Source organism: Penicillium chermesinum, assembly GCF_028974085.1.
Source record: "Penicillium chermesinum strain IBT 19713 chromosome Unknown utg000008l:1.0-1752722.0:1.0-1753981.0, whole genome shotgun sequence".
Classification (NCBI taxonomy): Eukaryota; Fungi; Ascomycota; class Eurotiomycetes; order Eurotiales; family Aspergillaceae; genus Penicillium; species Penicillium chermesinum.
The window spans coordinates 255,647-273,444 of record NW_026695318.1 but is presented as its reverse complement, the minus strand read 5'-3'; the positions used below and the strand labels follow the sequence as shown (position 1 = coordinate 273,444).

The following is a 17,798-nucleotide window of genomic DNA, read 5'->3' as shown; positions in this document are numbered from 1 at the left end:
TTTCTGGCCATGTTGAACAAAGATCTGTTATAACATCTCCAAGGACCCTGTATATATCCCCGAGAATCAATAGGCTCTTCGGCATGCTGATAGAGCCCCAACCAAATAAATAGGTCGCTTGTGTATGCTGTACAAATCGTGGCGAGCTTTCTGAGCGTCCCGCAGAAAGCCGTTCATTCCAGTAAGCTTGAATGTGTTATATGCGTCGAGTATCTAATCTTCCTGCGGCCCTAAATTTGAGCATCAAACAACCACCTAGTTGAGGGCTCTTATTGCCACGGAAAAGCGTCTCAACCGTGCTTGTCCTGCGGGCCAGGTATGCCCTTTTGGGAAGGTCGGTAGATAAGAAGCCCTGCACGACTTTCGACGCCTCCCAGGGCACAAAACAGTTGCCGCCACAATTGCCGGCAAGACGCCGGACCACAGTTCCTCGATCCCAACAACCCCCCTCCCCCCTCCAGGACATCATGGCCCCCGTCCTCAGCCGAGTGAAACAGGAACAGTTACGGAAACGGCGCAACAACCTCTTGAAGCGCCACAATGATTTCTGGCGCCTGTACTCCATTAAAAGCTGGCTAGTCATGGAGATGCCGAACGGAAGAATATATACGTACCAGTCAAATCCTGGTGTACAGATGCCTAGTGAGGAAGACATTGTAAGGTCGTTGAAAATAGCATAGTCTTTCTCCGTTTTGACCGTCTACAGAATAGCCGCTCACAATCCGCGGTTCATCGGACCCCAGCCGACTATGAACCTACTACGCCTCGTAAGCTGACCGTCCCGACGCCGCCCGTCTTTGATATGACTTAGCTGGAGGGCATCCGATGGGACAATTCCATGAGACCGCGTTCGAGCTGGTACTGTAACCGCGCAACCAATCCCAAATGTCGGCGGGCCTTCAACGCTAGAGCGTCGGGCCCAAGCCTGAGGGTAGCCGAACTTTCGATACAGGGCACTACGCAGCGGCGGACCCCCCCCACCACACCCAAAGATCCTTGGCGCGTACCATCTCGCGGTACGATCATTCTGTACTGTGTCGTATGGCTACATTTGGAATCATCTATCAACTACTTCAAATAATGAAAATACGTAAAGGAAAATTCTCTGTTCATTCCTGTCACTGGTACTCGATTTTTGCCTGATGTTACCGCCTTGGTATAAGAGATCTTCGAATTATGAAGATAGGGGCCGGGGGGGGGGGGTCCTTTAGTGTCTCAAAGAGCCCTGTACATACAGCGGTGGCGATGTCTATACGCTTGTATCTACGTGAATTTGCCTCGCCAACTCGCAATGGATCATTGATGCCGGCGCCATTGCCATATGATCAGAGGGATAAAAGGTATGGTCCGTTGAGATGTGCTTGACCGGGAGGAAGATAGAGGGTAGAGGGGGACTGGTGGGACTTGTATGACCTAGGAGAAATAAATTAAAAAAAAAAAAAACACCGAAAACGAAAACGAAAAAAATGGTGAAGGTAAAGAAAGAAAGAGAAGAAAGCAGGGAAAAGGAGGCTGGTGGTTTTACCCACACTAAGAGTTGAACGCGAAGATGGCAGTCGGAGTAAAGGGGCTACCCAATTCGGCTATCCGGCTGCTCAGGCTTCTGCGTGGTAATATAGGTCTCTATGCCGCAAGATCCAGTATAGAATATCCCGGATCTTTGTAGGTTTTGAATCATTTCCCCATCCTCAGCTCCTGCTCAGTATGGCTTATATGTTGGTTATATGACCTACGAAAGGCAAAGGTTCGAACAGGACCCAAGCCGGTTCGAGATTTTGGTTTTTCCAAGAGGATAGTGAATTGACTAGCTGGGTCATACAGAGGGTCCTACCCGCACTATATATATAATATATATATGGAGGAAAGATATCATCCACATATTCAAGTTTGGTGGTGGGCCTTCTGTATATCCAACATTTACTATCTAGTATAGCGTGGATCTCTCCGAAAGATCTAGATAGCAGAGCTGGCCCTCGCTCCCTAGCAAGCGTAGCATAGATTGCGGCGGGGGCTATACCGTGGCATTCCTTCTCCGGTCGCATATCGCACCGCCCCGCATTCATGATTTATCCAGTATGTCAGCCGTGGGCCGATTCTGCCGCTCCCCACCGCCCTTGATGCCAGCACCATCTGAACTACTGTCGTCCGAACACATGCGAAAGTGGATAGTAGGGTGGTGGGAGTTGGGTATTAGATCGGTCGTTGTAGCTTCTCCTTCTTTCCCTTCTCCTCTTCCCTCCTTAGCTTTAGTATTCCAAATTGAAACGCCGTTGTTGCTGTGTCCCAACTTCGCTTAGGTTTCCCCTTGACACAGTAACCTCAATAGAAAAGATTGGCAAAAGAAATATCAGACTTCGAAGGCTTCTTGTTCCCAGAGCCTCAATATGGTACTAATGTTCCAGATAACAAGGCCTCAGCCGACACAGAGGAATACACATTCCTATAAGCACGGCAGCGGGATTGGTTTTTTCCTTTTCTTCTTTTTTCTTCTTCTTCTTCTTCTTCTTTTTTTTTTCTTTTTTTTTCTTTTTTTCTCTTTTTTTTTTTTTTTTTCTTTTTTTCTCTTTCCTTTCCCTTCTTTCTTTTTCTTTTTGGGTTTTCTCCTATATGCCCTTTTCCTTTATAGGGGTAGAATAACCTGCAAAGTCCAGGGCACGTCCAGCTGTTTCAGGCGTGAAATACTGCGGCACTTCCAATTTCCGCACGTACCAGTGCGCCACACCCGGTCTCAATGCCTAACTGTGTACGCAGGAGGTGGGCTTGGAAGGTCGACGTCGTCTGCGCACGAGCAGTGTGAGCTTTGAAAGGTCTCGCCATGAGATTCGGCCAAGTCTTCCGCCACGACTGGTTGGATCAGAAAAAACTTATACCAGATCGAGAGGATCAGGAAGATCCCGGACGTGGTGCCGGTGACGACGAAGGTCATGATTGCCATGATGGAACATTCACCGGAGTGATTAGCCAGGACGCTGACAAGCGTGGTGAGCAAACCAGCCACGGCATTCATACAGCCGGGTCTTCCGGTTGATTAGTAACTATGGTTGAAGGAGCGGCGAAATCACGAACCACCTACAAGAAGATCTTGTTGACCACCCACGAGTAGCTCTTCCGAAAGCAGACGAAGAGATATCCCAAGAGCGTAGCCCCGACGACGAAGAACAGGCAAGCGATGGCTAGTAAGGGAGGATTCCTGATGGTCCTCAAGACCGCCCGCCCAGCGTCATTTGCTTGCAGCGTCTTCTCTACCGCAGTTGAATCGTTCAAAGAGGTGAAAGTCGCAGGAACGACCAGATACCCGGCTAAAAGGATCCAGTTGGCAGCGCTAGCAGATACGTTATATCTCCAGTTCATCTGCGCTTCCTCTTTCAGAATCCGCGTGTACTCGGTCTCATGGTTAGAACATGATGCGCAGTCATGGACACGCTGATCGACTACACTTGCGCTAGTAGCTCCAGCTCCAGCTCCAGCTCCAGCTCCAGCTCCAGTCTCAGCTACCTCCACACCTTTGATCCGAACCTGCCACCGCTGGGTGAACATGGTCGATGATACAGGGAGACAGGGAGACGAGTACGGTGGTTCCGTGTCAAGGCTTAAATAAGGCAAGGCCGGTTAGTCCGAAACATCGACTGGTTCCTGGGCTGCAGGAAACGGCAGCCCTCTCGAAACAGCCGGTAACGCCCTCCAGGACCCGCAAGATATGAAACGATCCACGCACACTGCGGGCGGGGGCACGGATGCGGCCCGGCCTCGTCCTTTTCATGCGGGTTGTCCGGTGTGCGTGCTGAAGTTGGCTGCCGTGTCTTAGGCTAGGCCCGTGGGCTATATCAAGGCTCCTCGGCCGCACCCCGACCGATGCCCTGGGGCAGAGGACCCGCCCCCTCCTCGCCAGGTCTGTGCCGCAGTTCGCCATGGCCGCATGGCTCGATATCTGAACCGATGCCGCCGGTCGCACCCTGGTCGATACGGGACGGCTAGAGAAGCTTGTAGGAGACCTGGAGAACCCCGAGTCTCAATCGCCGTCTCTTGTGTACTTTGCCGGTGGCGACTCCCGCGTCGCCGCGCTCCAGGCCTTGTTCCCCTATAACAATATCACACGGCGAGGCCAAACGGGATTCGTACGGTTGCACATCAGTACTGACACTGCCAGGACCCAGCGCCCTGTTTTCCTGGCAGAGGGAGATCTCAGAGCCTACCCTACCAGTCAAATGAACACATGCCACTGGCCCACAGACAGGTTCCGCCGATATCCCATTGCTTCGCGGCAGGACTCATCCTTAGCAGACATACAATGGCAAATTATCTCTGATTTTATCTTGCCATGGACGCAGGTCCTATGCTCTTTTCGTAGATTCCGTTACGCAGCTGGAGCGGATGCAGAGACTCCTGCTGGCGCCCCGTCGCAAACTGACAGTGGGGGCACAGCGGCTCTCGTCCCCTTCGCAGGTGATTGTTGTCTTGACCGGGAGCACTTGCGCCTCCGTCGACATGGCCGTGGAGACGACGCTTTGCTCTTGGCAAGACGACCCCCAAATCGAAACCACCCTTGTTGACCTGCGGGACCGACAGATGCTCTCTCCGACAGCTCAGGTTCGACCCGCTGCGTCGGGCGCTTTCAACAAGTCTCCACGTCGCACAGAGACGGTGGTCTGAGAATGGCATTGCATTCTCTGCGGCTCACCTGTACGCTCTTTGGGAACGAACGATCCAGTTAGAGGTCGGGACCGCTGTCCACTCGGCGCTGGACTGTCTGGCAATTGCGCGAGAGAACCACAGGCAGACAATCTCTACAGAACACATCCTATCGTTTTTGACCGAAGCCAGCCCGAGCGGCACAGGGACAGAGGCAGAGGCGCATGCTTTCATCGCCGCGGCGCTGATCATGCATGCCTATCCGCCCCGGATGCACAGTAAGCCCCTCCGTGCCTGGACGATGCCATGCCATTACGTCTACTGATGAATGGGCCAGCCTTTCCACCAGGCGCCGTGTATAGGGAGCTTTACAGTCGGACCTTAATACGAGCTTTCGAGGAACACGGGTCATCGGATGGTAAGTTTGATAGCGGCCAGATATATCACTACTTCGAGCGCTTCTTCGAGCAGCGACAAGCTGGGAACCCAGCATCCATCATTCGGCGAGCAAGCGCGAATGCATTCCTGGTCCGCTTCGGAGGACTCCGTTCCACGTCGACCTGCTTCTCCTGTCTTTGCAGGCCACCCGAGTACGCGCTGCCCTGCGGACACGCGATCTGTGGTACCTGCGTGATCATCTTCGGCGCCAAGGCGAGTCGAGGAGAATATCACTTTGACGTCAATGAATGCCCCCTTTGCGGGGAAACCTGCCAGATGACAGTACGGCAGCTCCCGCCGACAAAGCGACCGGTGCTCCTCAGCTTGGATGGCGGAGGGATACGGGGGATTATACAGTTGGGACTGATCTGGTCCCTGGATCAGCGTTAGGTGGGGAGATACCGCTTAGCGAGATATTCGACTTGTGTGCGGGCACCAGTGTCGGTATGTAGTCGATTGAGCCGCCCCGGGGATCTCCCCTCACTAACCACGCCGTGGCCCAGGGGGATTGAACCTGATGGATCTGGTGTTTAACGGTTCCCGTCCGGAGACGAGCTTTCAAAGCTTCTCCGGATTCGCCAGAAAGATCTTCGAGAAGCCCGGGGTGGTCAACATGCCCTGGGCCAAGTGTCTCAAAGGGTTTCTGAAGGATGGCCAATATGACGGCCAGAATCTAGAGGGGGGTGTTGCGAGGGCAGCTGGGTTCCAGCCGTCGGATCTTCAGCGCTGAGACGACTACATACCCGGGTCCCAGAGTCGCTCTGATCACCAGTCGGATTTCCGACGGCAAAGCTTGCGTCCTGGCTAATTACAGGGGGTCCGGAAATCGACAGGAAGACTCGGCATACGAGTTCCTCGTCTCTGGCACAAAGAGCGAAACCCCTTTGCTGTGGGAAGTGTAAGTGCTTGAAAGACTGTCGCCTCTCCTTCTCCACTTCCTCTCCTCATGGTTCCCCTCCCCCGCCCGCGTCGTTCCGAAGCAAATGCTCGAGGTAGACTGTCCATATGCTCCACCGACGGAAGACCTCTGGAAAGTCCCGATTGCTGATGTGCCGCTTGTAGAGCCCGGTGCTGCGTTGCAGCCCCTTGGTAAGGACCCCAGCCGCGCCGGAGACGAATCATTGACGAGTCGCAGGTTCTTCAGCACAAAGACCCTCGCAGGCTTTGGTCCGCTGCAGGATGGTGGGGTTCGTGCGAATAATCCGCTGGCCATTGTCTTCAAGGAGGCGGCGATCCTATGGCCTGGTGCAGAGAAGCAGGATCTGCTTGTCTCGATCGGCACCGGCACGACCGTGAAGCGTCCGAGCTCCACGGGCAGCAGGCAAAACCGAACGGTACGCGACAGCGCGATTCCTCGGATGATCCGAGCGGTCTTGGCCTCGCCCTCGATGGACGCTGAGCAAGGGTTCTTCGAGGCGCTCAACCTTGTGCCAACACGGATGCGCACCGACATTCATCGACTGGACCACGTTGTGCCAGGGCGTCTTCCGCGCTTGGACGACGTAGATGCACTCGGGTTGCTCGCTCAGGAATCGTTCTCTGTGCCCGACGCGCTCATTCGTACCGTGCTAACCACGGGCTTTTTCTTCTTCGAGGTAGACCGGTACCCGCTTCCAAGACAGGGCTCTTTACTCTGCCACGGTTCCATCCTGTGTAAAGGCGTCGTTCCGAGGTCGGTGGTCCGGCGGCTGATCAGAGAATTCCCTGATGCCCACTTTGAGACCCAACAGGGTCAATCGCTCGGTCGGGTCGATGAAGACGATGGCTGCGTGGATTGCGGCTACTACCGCAAAAAAGGTGACATTCCCCTCTATCTAGCCGGGAGGAGCGCTTCACGATCGGAATTGCCGGGGCGGCGGGTCACCAGCGGCTAGGGGGCTTCCCGACGTCCCTGAACGAGCTCCTGCTGGCCCAGCAGGCGTTTGATTCTTCTGGACGCTCGGATCACTCCACTGTCACGTGGCCGCCGCGCCGTGCGTGCGCTTTCTGCCCCCGAGGCTCGCGGCGAAAGGTGCATTTTGCTGAAGCCGCCACGGTGAAGAAGAGGCCTCGGACCGGAGAGCACTGATCGACGATTGATACAGCGGGTTTGTGAACTCGGGCTTGGTCGGTTGGGATTGTTGACCAGCATACAGAATGGTGTGATCCTTGACATCCTCTTTCCGGTTAGGGTGATTGATGCCGCCAAAACGCCCAAATCGACTTCCAGCGCCCGCAGCCAGGAACCAAAAGGCGTGGATTTGGAAAGCACGTATACACAAAGTCTCCGGAAAGATTGAGCATTTGAGAGGCGAACAGATGCGCACGAAAGGAGTACTAAAAGACCGGTGAATAGAATAGCATTCCTGTTTGACCCAAGGGCACTTATATATCTAGATCAATAAATGTCCGTTCTCTCTCCTGTCCTATCGAACACCTATAGCACCTTAAATGCCCTCTATCTTCTGTCATGATGCATGGTGTTCCACTGGGTAGCACCAGCGCACCCCCTCCCTATACGAGACATGGTAAGGAGAGATATATTCGCGTGCTATCAAGGCCGGGCTGACATGTAGCAGACTGGAAAAGCGCCAAGGTGTTCTGGGCTGGTCAGCAAACGTGGTCGGTGGCTAAAAAAATCAAAACCGACTATCAGATCTGCAAAGCCATCCTTAGTACTTCCAGCTTCCGAGCATCCTCTCAGGCTGTCAAAGCTCGCCAGCGTATGGCGAAAGTGTCACTAGGGATCAAGCTTCTGGACCGTAACGCTACAGGGGAACACCTGCCCCCGTGTGAACAGGGAAGGCGACGGATGGTTATGTTCAGTCGCCTGGCCGAAACCATGAATGAGATCGAGTACTACACAGGTGTGGATCCCTGTTGTTATCCCTGTGCACAGCGCACGAGAGACTGACGGTCTTAGCCTTTCGGTTCCCGTTTCATAACAGCAGCATGAGACAAGACGGCTCCTTGAACTGTAGTCATTTCTCTAAGACGAAGCTGGGACAATAGGTGGATCGGGAATTCTGGACAAGCTGGCTGTATCTCCTTGGCTATACTAAAGATATACATATCAGCTTCTTTAAGAACGTGGCGAATTCTTGGAAAGGCACTGGTTAAAGGGAAAAGCGCTGGTTGATGGGACTTTCATAGCATCAGCCTGGTCTACATCGGCATTCGATAGCAAGCCCTCACTGACTATTGTAAGGGTTAATCTAGGAGGTTAGGGACAGATCGCGATATTCTGGCAATCAGTATATAGCGTGTCGTGTAGCATCAGCAGAGACATCCCCGTGGTCGTCGTGCGAGCCATTCCATCACATTTAGCCCCGAGTCCAGGGAAACACTCTATGTACTTGCCGACGAAGCTTCGATCTATAAGAATAGAATATGTATAAAGGATAAAGGAGAAGATTGCATTATGACCCGTTAACAGGTGTCTTAATAGCACTATAGGTAGACAAAAAACTGATTTAGATAGCTTTAATCGAGGTACTAATCTCCTAATTACCCGCAGCGTTAGTATTTTGAAGCCTTTTCTTAGAGAACCATATAAGGATTGGGGTTGTGTATCTGTCGTTGATAGATGATATCCTTTCTTAAGACTACCGCGCAAGCCAGCACATACTACTATACAAACACTATAAACAAACAAGTTGAAGTCACATGCTTTACTAGCGTAGCGAGAAAGACGGCATGCTAGGCCACGTTTGTCTTATGCTGATGTGAACAGAAAGCTCACTGGGCTTAGCGCTGTAATGGCGGACCCCCGCTAGAAATTGACTACCCTCACGCTAACAGTATATAAGCCCGCTATTTAACGTGGCCACATCGTATGCATTATGACCCATTTACGATGGCCGCGCTTTTCTTGACCTCGCCAGATATCCTTATACTATAAAGGGCCTCTTTCCTGTGCAGATCAACGCCCATCTCCTCATGTACGCTCTAGACAGCGAAGTTAGTGTTCCTTGTGACGACACGTCTAGTATTTACAGCCGATCCTCTACGTCCCCCAAGTTCTGGCGACCAGCCTCAACCCCCTTGCCATCCAAACACAGCCTACCGGAGATCAACGCGCTAGACCACCAGATTGCACTACTCCAGGGCTCTACCATCGCACTTGAAACCACCCAAGCACGTCTACAGGCGGGCAAGACAGAGCGGAGGAAATCGGAGCAGGAAGCAGTGAGCGACAAACTCCAGCAGTACTACAAGCAGGAGGCCGAGAACCGTTTCTACCGGACGTGTCGGAGTATTCTGCACCAGCTTCTACAAACCTCTTCCGACGTATATGATATGCTAGAACTGCAATGCGAGTTTGAGCCTGAGGTAAGCCTATTTGGCAATGCGAGATTGCGCATGGCGGCAGAAACCTTGCAAATGGCCCTGGATGCTTCACGTACCCAGGAGGTACAGGCAGAGCAAGAGTGGAAGCGCGAATGGAACCCTTCGCCAGCACACGAAGTCCAAACCGGATGGATTTAGTCGTTTAGAGGCGTGGGAACCGGCGTGGCTCCTGTTCATCTTCAGATTATCTGTCTTGTTCTAGAGATATAGAAGGCTGGCGAATCATCGATAGGAGACCGGTACCGAATATAGTCACTTGAATCTCGTTATAGTTACGAGGGGTGTAACTATAACGAGGGTGGTAGTTAGTCACCTAGTAGTATGCCAGGCGCATAATCAGCCCATGTACTTCTGATGTCTGGCTTCGTTCCGTATATAGTGTGAAGTGACTTGTATCAATGCAGGGTAGACGTTTACGTATATCTGGAACTGGGAGTTGAACCTTGGCGATCTTAACGGCCCTGAATAAACGAGGCCTGAGTATAGCAGTGGGATATGTCGGCGGCGAGGCATATATGGATTAAGGGGAGATCCGTTGCAAAGGACACGGCAAGGCATGGGTGCCTAAGAGCGGGGTCATCCTGTATATTACCAAACGATATCCCTTATTGTAGCGCCGTGCCTGTTACCCCTATCATCTTCAGCAAATCCACGTCATTCGAGATGGCTTGGCATCAGATGAAACAGTCTCCCTTAGCATTTTAACTTGAAGCTGCGATCACGGTCCTCCGCAGCAGGCGGTTAGAGTCGTGTTGAGACATTGTTCGAACCAAGAAGTGCAACTGTCGTTGAAAGATTGGCCGGTTTTCTTGGATCGCGTAGCCTTATTCATTGTACGGGAACCTACGGAGTCACTTGATTTTAGATTGCCAAATGGCACTATTTTCCCAGATATCAATGAAATGGAAGCCTGCCATGCACCATAAATAGCCGGACGATGTTGAGCGGGTGCTGAATACTCCGAACTAATTAATACAGAACACCCCCCCCCCCTTCCTCCTGATACTACAACATGAGGGCACAATCAGCAGCGGGAAACGGCCTTGGAATTAGGGTCTAAAAGAGTTCCACAGACGTATGCTTTGGTCTGATACAATTTGCTCGGCAAATATAACGCTAATCACCTCACAGATGAAGATCAGTCCGCCCCCTTTCCCCAGGGATCATGGACATCGGAGTAGGAGCGGATTATCGATAGCATACGTTCCTTCTCGAGCTGGCGGTGATAAGGCGCTATCCGTCTGAAGCTAGAGATCAGTTTTTGGTCTTCAGTCATCACAGACAACTCATTAACTCACATCTTACTTTGGGATTTCACGACACGGTAGATATCATGAGGAACCTCATGTATAGGGCGATGATTATTAGATTTGTCGATGTCAACGACTATATGAAACCTCGAATTTTCATTCCCGTTTGAAAGATGGATGTGCCAAAAGTGTTTCGCTTGAAGAGCCTCCTCAGGAAGGCGGCCAATAAAATCCAGCAGCGCCTTTACGCATGTAAGGATCTCAGAAGGTGATATATCTGGGAAGTCTATTTCCCGGAGTCGCAGTATGATTCTTCTAGAAGACATTGAAAGATTTTTGTTCCCAGACGACTTGAAGAAAAGGTGTAATTAGAAGGTGTTTTGCGAGGCTACACCATTTATTAATCCCGCAACGGTCACCTGACCGTTCATCAGAACTACCTACCCCTTGCATGCCAGATTGGGTGGCATTCTTTGCTTATGTGGCGATGACTGCATGAAGCCCCCCCCTACTGAATAAATCTTTGGCGGACGGCTTGGAATACCCATACCGTCAGCGATTGAATAAGTCACATCTCGACCATTCAAGATCATATAATTAGCTGCAGGACTTTATCAATCTTTAATGCTGTACATTATCTACTTCCGTAAATGGTATGTGCATGTCAATCCTACTGATTTAACTTTGGAAATGGTTCAAATACTTGAATGCGGGTATGTTCAAGAGATCGAAACACTTATCCAACATAGAAAAAAAGAAATAGCAGATAATGTCGTTGTGCAAGGATCCAGGACCAGAGTATAGGCAAAGTGAAAATGGATCTATTGCCTATTGGAATAATGAGGCCTCGAAGAGTCATGCACGAAACGGGTGTTGTTGCCCAATTTCTATCATTCTCCGAATGCAGAGTTCCAGGAGCTGCTAGGAGTCATCCCTCTACACTCTGGGCATCGGCCTGGGAGCCCTTTGTCTTCATCACGATACAAGCGTGGCAGACCTCGAATTTTGCCCTCGTCGTCTGTGCAAGGTGTTTGTCCAGGGCGGTTTTCGGCGGTAGTGCAACGCTTGACCACCAAAAAGGTAGTACAGCCGCAGCCATTTGGACCGTTGTACGTTGCATACCGTAACCAGCACATCTAGGTTGAGTCAGAACGGTTACCATCCATCATAAGGAGCAGTTGAAGGATCATCCAATACCTTTGAGCTCAAGACGCTGCTTCACGTGTCGATTGGTCTTTACTTAATAGAGTTCAAATTTGGTCGTGCAGGTATGAAATATATTGACAGGACTTTCTTCGCCCCGGAGTATGTATAGGGCTATATATACTACGGGTATCTCAAAGCATCAAGTCTTGCATGATAAGATCTATTACTCGATAGCTCATTTGATGGAGAAATTGATAAGCTTGTCCACCTTTCTCTAGTCTGACCTCTATATCCGTTGTACAAAGCTGAACTCTCAATGCCAATCGATAGCTTTCTAATCTCCAAATGTATGGTCCTACCTAACGTACTGTACGAAGTCGCCGCCTTGTGATCCAATGAATAGTGGACCCTGACTATAATGATTGGTTGGGACAGCGCCATACTTGGACGCCAACCAATCAAAATTCGCCACATGTCCTGCAACTTGTTCTCTTCCCACTCTCTTCCCACTCTCTTCCCACTCTCTTCCCACTCTCTTCCCACTCTCTTCCCACTCTCTTCCCACTCTCTTCCCACTCTCTTCCTCCCACTCTCTTCCCACTCTCTTCCCACTCTCTTCCCACTCTCTTCCTCCCACTCTCTTCCCACTCTCTTCCCACTCTCTTCCCACTCTCTTCCTCCCACTCTCTTCCCACTCTCTTCCCACTCTCTTCCCACTCTCTTCCTCCCACTCTCTTCCCACTCTCTTCCTCCCACTCTCTTCCCACTCTCTTCCCACTCTCTTCCTCCCACTCTCTTCCCACTCTCTTCCCACTCTCTTCCCACTCTCTTCCCACTCTCTTCCCACTCTCTTCCCACTCTTCTCTTCCTCACTCTCTTCCCTTTCTTCCCACTACCAAGATGAAGAAATTTCATATCAGACGTATCTATGATATGAGAGATTTCATTTCCGACTGTACATTGATTCCTAAATTTATTCTTGAGAAGCTGATTGAAGGTCTAGTTATAGCTTCCAAGCCGATTATAGGTCACAGACTACGTCAGAAAGGAGGGCGACCTGGACGGGATCACAAGAACCACTATCTTAAAAAAAAAGCCCATGAAGCGTACAATTTCGTTTTTGATGAAGACCCGTATCTCTTTCTTCCTTTTGTCGTTGAGTATTCGCTTAGACTGTGTGCGACTTTCAAAAGTGCGGACTTTCGTGACCTTCATACCCTGCGCCGAGCCTGTCATCTCCATTGCGAAAACAAACCCGTTATCGAGAAGCTAGCTCAGGAAAGGGGGATCGAAAAGAGTGAATTGTTTCAGCAGTGGATTACAATAACTTTCCCAAAAGGCTCGCATCCAACTGTCCTCATTGCCTTTCCATGCTGAATCTAACTAATCATGATCATTTGAATAGATACTTTGCCTCCCCGACCGAGTACTGGAGCCGAATCTCAAAACCTTCGCGCGTATTATCTGGCAGAACTTACACCGATGCAAAATATTTTTGGTTCACGTATCGCAAGAGCCATTGAAATTTCTACCACCTCTCTGAACGAAAAAGCCAAGAGCCTCGAGTGCCAGACGACTGAGAGTGTTTGGACATACATTCCCCGAACAGACAATGAGGATGCATTGGTGCACTTGAGCATTGGGAATGCTTTTGATATTGCAGCCGTGCTATTCCCTGTGTCGAGCGAGAAAATTCGCCCTCTGCTTTCAACCCAGGGCTTGCAAACTGTAACGAATAATGATTTGGTCCCTCCAGCCAATCATACCACTTCAGATTCCGCTTTGGTTTACGGTTAGCAGGAGTTGTAACATGACGATCGACTTTTGAAGTTTGCTAATTGCCTGGAAGATGACGCATATTTCACGCTTCGCGGCGCTTCTATTGCCGCCATTTTCTCGATGTTCACCAACACGATAAGTATCGCAATCGCAAGCAGCCAACTCAGGAAGTGGGAAGAAGAAGCTCTCCTTATAGAAACAACTGATTGCGTCACACTTAAACTGTGGCGGTCGAATCCACAAAAAGGGATTCTGAGTCTGAGGGTTGAATTTTTTATGACCACATGGATTGTGAATAATCTGTATGCAACATGATTCATAGGATTCCACAAAAGATCATTTCTTATCCTTAACTCTTGACTTGCCATTGATTATCAAAACCTGAACATTTGTCGGCAAAGGATCCATCTCACCTGAGCCGGTAGTAGACCAGATTGTCTTCCCCTTATCATCCCGAAACTCGATATTGTCGCACTGAAAGCAGTACAAGACTCTTTCGTACTTTTCTTTCAAGATATAGTTGGCTGAGTGTTGGTAACATTCATCAAAGAAGTGAGGTTCAACAGTAAGTTTCCTCCATCGACTGCGCTGCGAAAGATCAGTCTTCAATTAAATGAAGCATGGCAAAGATTGGAAACTTACTAGAATTTCCTCCTTCACTATCTCTGCCATGTCTAGGCTGTACTCGGTTGGCTTGACTTCCCAAGATGTCTGCACCAACAGGGCGATCGCAGAAGTCTCACGCAGTCGACCCAAGATAGTGAATGGTTTCAGGTGTCGCGGATTCAAAATAACAGTGCGTCAAAATCCAAGTAACTCAGCTGGTCGCTTACTTCTTCGTGAAGACTCTCAGGGGTTTTGTACGAGATCTGATCGTACTGTGGTATTGGCTTGTAGTGAATCTCTCGTTGAAAAAATTTATGTGTCAAAAAGGTGTTGCCCAAACCCCACCACAATTGCCACCTTACGCTGAGCTAAGCCAATCGACGTCGCCCGGTTCTTACCTCAAACGTGATGTACAGTGTACTCTTCCCGGCCACTCTCCGGTCTCTCCCTAGTCTCTTCCCAGCCTCTCCCCACTTTCTCCTCACTAAACCTAGACATACTGCCATAGTTGGGTTACAGAATCTCTTTGTTCCTTCTAAAATAAGGAAGAATATCTTCCAAAACGTTCGAAATAGACTCCGATATCTGCTCCAATCATTCGGGGTGTTGATCGGGTCAGAATTTGCAAAGTCAATGAGATATAAGGAAGAGCTTCCGGCCCTCCCGGGGTCTCCGTGACGACCGCTGTTGCTAGCTTGAGCCCAGCAACGTAAGAAGCGGTGTTCCGTAGGAGGGCGATGCGTGGCCAAGTAAACTCTGCAGGGGATGCTGTGATGAGAATTGAGACCCGTAGGAGGCTGCTGCGTTAACAAGTTCTTCATCACAGATGATGAGCCCTGTGACTGTAAGAAAGTGCTCAGTCGGGCAAGCTTTGGCTGGCCACCAGGGTCTTATCCCGACTCTCTAGCCCGCGCAGGCACCTCTATAGTGCTAGGTATCAGTAGTCGTCATCGCTGACAAGGAAGCTAAGGTATGCACATAATTGCGTCTAGGCTAGATAGTAATTTTCGTACTAGCTTGTAGCGTCAATGGTATGGGATTGTTGCATTAGTGGTGATGCAAAGTGTTGAATCAACGAAGACGTTGGTACTTCTTGGCAAGCTCTTCGCAATATTGATGGTGAGTCAAAAATATTTGGAATTGACATGGCGTTGACTCAACGCGGTGGGATGATTTTGATATTAACAGAGTAGACTGCGTTCGCAGCAACCATTACATTCTGTGTAGCTGATGAAGCCGTAGACGGATTTAACGCGGTAAAGATGGGAACTGTTAAAACCTCTCGGTAAATGCCTGCGGTGATTGACCATATGAGTGACAATGGTGAGTGATCTGGTTGACTGGCTGCATTGACTGATCGTGTTGGCTGCCCGCGGCGAAGGCTTACGGCCAGCCATCACGATGGTCTTGTGTTGACAGTGGGTCAACGGCAGGATCCGGATTCACGGTGAATTCCCACAGACGTGGACGACCAGCGTTGACGGTGACTGGTTAAGGGACCAGTTTCGTTGGCTGACCGTGGTCCAGTCAACGAGGCAGTGAAGAGGTGATGGGTATCGCCCAATAATATTGGGCAGGCCACTTCTCCGCCGGCAGAAAACGCTCGTTACAGGTCAGCCACAGTCAGGCCTAGAGGGCGGAAGGCGCATGGATATTTTTCCATTTTTATCCCCGGATCCCCTGGAGACTAGCTTTAGCCAATAAAACTCTTTTCATGAGAATTTGCGCTAGTACTGTTTTCCCTGGTACAGCTCCATTTTGACTAGGCATGGGTCGCTTACGCTACAACTTTCCGGGGGTTCAACTTTTTCGTTGAACCGCCGCTGAAGCGATGCTGCGAGAATCATGCCTCAGCCTTCCGAACATCTCCCTTTTATTTCGTTGAAAAGTTTGCGACAGCTTGTGATAGATTTCTAGCGCCATAATAAGCTCTGACATGCAAAGCGAAGTCCTATCAAGGCGTCCTTCCGTGGATCTATGAACCATTGTCGAGAATTTATGGGCCGAGCCAGACGAAGTTGATCAATGCAATCAATACCCCTTGAGACAATTGTCCCGAGTATATCAATCTAAAGTAAGATAATACGTCAGGGTCCAAGTCGACCAACCTGTTACGCGCTCACAGTGAAGTGTCAATATTTGCCGCCTGTGAGATATGATGCAGCCCTCTCCTTGGACACAATGTCGAAGATAACATATGATCTGTCTACTGTGCTATCAGTCCCCTTATTCTAGCCGATAATCGAATGGTGATGATGTTGGGCCAAGGGTATTCATTTGCCTTTCGTCTCGCATGACCGTGAGGACGCGGGTCCCTAGCCATTTTACTTGTACGGAACTTATGAATAGGGAGGGAGCTTGTAGCTGGATTTTGGGATAGGGAAAAGCAATCCAGCTAATCTCCATTGACCTGGTTCTTCGAACCTATATCTCTATCTTCTATACAGTAAACCCTCAAGCTCATCTGTTGCAATACCTTTAAACAAAATCCTTGGAAGCTGCAACCAAGAAGGTAAGACCCTTGTGCTTTCGAAACAGGATTCCTGGTGCTGACATTCCAGCCATCAGGCTTGGTCAAGTTTTCCGTCTGCCGGACGCGAACTCTGTTGTGCATCCGTCTTCTCGTCCTGAGATTGTTGATTTTGCTCGGCTTGCTCGGACTGCTTGAGCACCAGATTAAACATGGCGTCGAACGACATAGGGCTTCCATCCGGCTGTTTGATCTCTTGCTTCCCAATCAATAAGTCCAAAAAGTTCCCCATTCTGCAATTGGTCTCATAAAGGACCTCTGCAAGGGTAGCAAGTTTTTCCGACTCGTGCCGGATTTGTGCCGATGTTTGACGTTCAGCTGCGAGCGCCTGCTCGTACTTGGCTACCACCCGCTCTGCACGATCTGCGCGTGTATTGAGCTTAGCGATAATCCGGAGGACCTCCTGTTTCACTATTAGAGAGACCAAGACCACAGAGCGTAACCCTTACCGATGTTTCCATGCTCATCGTGACTGCTGCGTTCGGGTTTAGCACAAGCTCAAGTGCGAGAAGAATTGTAAGCTTATTTGATGCAGGCTATACAGTGATAGAGCCGGCGAAATATAGAGGTAGAGACAGGCTCTTTAAAGACCTAGGACAGCGGTGTAGGGGGGCTATTTAGGCCCGAGATGTTTTTGATTTGGAAAGCTACAGCCATCTAGCAATCTTGATACCCTTGTTAGCCCTTGGGCTAGTCGAGCTGCACTGTACATGCGTCTAAGGTTTGAGCGGAGGCAATTGTAAAAGGCTTCATAGTATCCACAATGCTCAAAACATGAACACTTGAAATTTTAAAGCGGAACAGTCGACAGATTGGCTATTTTGAATAAGATAGTATGATACGCCTTGATTGAATACCTCCCTAGAGTGCTTAGAGTTGACAAAAGAGTGGTAGAAATATATGTGCTACTTAGTAGTTACAGAATATAGGGCATTGTAACAAGCTCATCTTTAATCTACTCAGTCATGTATATTCAGTAAATAGAAAAGTGTAATTAGCTCTATATAATAGAGAATGAGACTCTCGCATATAGAGTCATTCAAGAAAGAGACTTTTGGATTTACATGTTAGAAACTGAGTACATAATAGGT

The 17,798-nt window shown here is 49.9% G+C and overlaps 9 protein-coding genes across 9 annotated transcripts; 6 read left to right on the top strand and 3 right to left on the bottom strand.

The window, feature by feature from the left end:
* Positions 1 to 467: 467 nt before the first annotated feature.
* N7468_009891 (uncharacterized protein) lies at positions 468 to 811 on the top strand (the record flags this gene model as incomplete). Its single annotated transcript, XM_058479186.1, has 2 exons — positions 468 to 656; positions 707 to 811. 2 exons carry the CDS (start codon positions 468 to 470, stop codon positions 809 to 811), a joined length of 294 nt encoding a protein of 97 aa, XP_058325754.1.
* Positions 808 to 1,026, bottom strand: N7468_009890 (uncharacterized protein; the record flags this gene model as incomplete). Its single annotated transcript, XM_058479185.1, has 1 exon — positions 808 to 1,026. One exon carries the CDS (start codon positions 1,024 to 1,026, stop codon positions 808 to 810), a length of 219 nt encoding a protein of 72 aa, XP_058325753.1.
* Positions 1,027 to 2,728: 1,702 nt separating this feature from the next.
* On the bottom strand, positions 2,729 to 4,272 carry N7468_009889 (uncharacterized protein; the record flags this gene model as incomplete). Its single annotated transcript, XM_058479184.1, has 6 exons — positions 2,729 to 3,017; positions 3,074 to 3,431; positions 3,716 to 3,781; positions 3,845 to 3,971; positions 4,032 to 4,189; positions 4,233 to 4,272. 6 exons carry the CDS (start codon positions 4,270 to 4,272, stop codon positions 2,729 to 2,731), a joined length of 1,038 nt encoding a protein of 345 aa, XP_058325752.1.
* A 99-nt stretch (positions 4,273 to 4,371) lies between these two features.
* N7468_009888 (uncharacterized protein) lies at positions 4,372 to 4,650 on the top strand (the record flags this gene model as incomplete). The annotated part of the gene is made up of 1 exon (XM_058479183.1): positions 4,372 to 4,650. One exon carries the CDS (start codon positions 4,372 to 4,374, stop codon positions 4,648 to 4,650), a length of 279 nt encoding a protein of 92 aa, XP_058325751.1.
* Positions 4,651 to 4,953: 303 nt separating this feature from the next.
* N7468_009887 (uncharacterized protein) lies at positions 4,954 to 5,457 on the top strand (the record flags this gene model as incomplete). Its single annotated transcript, XM_058479182.1, has 1 exon — positions 4,954 to 5,457. One exon carries the CDS (start codon positions 4,954 to 4,956, stop codon positions 5,455 to 5,457), a length of 504 nt encoding a protein of 167 aa, XP_058325750.1.
* Positions 5,458 to 5,584: 127 nt separating this feature from the next.
* Positions 5,585 to 5,797, top strand: N7468_009886 (uncharacterized protein; the record flags this gene model as incomplete). The annotated part of the gene is made up of 1 exon (XM_058479181.1): positions 5,585 to 5,797. The coding sequence occupies one exon, from the start codon at positions 5,585 to 5,587 to the stop codon at positions 5,795 to 5,797; it is 213 nt and encodes a 70-aa protein (XP_058325749.1).
* A 253-nt stretch (positions 5,798 to 6,050) lies between these two features.
* N7468_009885 (Acyl transferase/acyl hydrolase/lysophospholipase) lies at positions 6,051 to 6,941 on the top strand (the record flags this gene model as incomplete). The annotated part of the gene is made up of 1 exon (XM_058479180.1): positions 6,051 to 6,941. The coding sequence occupies one exon, from the start codon at positions 6,051 to 6,053 to the stop codon at positions 6,939 to 6,941; it is 891 nt and encodes a 296-aa protein (XP_058325748.1).
* Positions 6,942 to 8,985: 2,044 nt separating this feature from the next.
* N7468_009884 (uncharacterized protein) lies at positions 8,986 to 9,534 on the top strand (the record flags this gene model as incomplete). The annotated part of the gene is made up of 1 exon (XM_058479179.1): positions 8,986 to 9,534. The coding sequence occupies one exon, from the start codon at positions 8,986 to 8,988 to the stop codon at positions 9,532 to 9,534; it is 549 nt and encodes a 182-aa protein (XP_058325747.1).
* A 7,207-nt stretch (positions 9,535 to 16,741) lies between these two features.
* N7468_009883 (uncharacterized protein) lies at positions 16,742 to 17,174 on the bottom strand (the record flags this gene model as incomplete). Its single annotated transcript, XM_058479178.1, has 2 exons — positions 16,742 to 17,110; positions 17,157 to 17,174. 2 exons carry the CDS (start codon positions 17,172 to 17,174, stop codon positions 16,742 to 16,744), a joined length of 387 nt encoding a protein of 128 aa, XP_058325746.1.
* Positions 17,175 to 17,798: the final 624 nt, after the last annotated feature.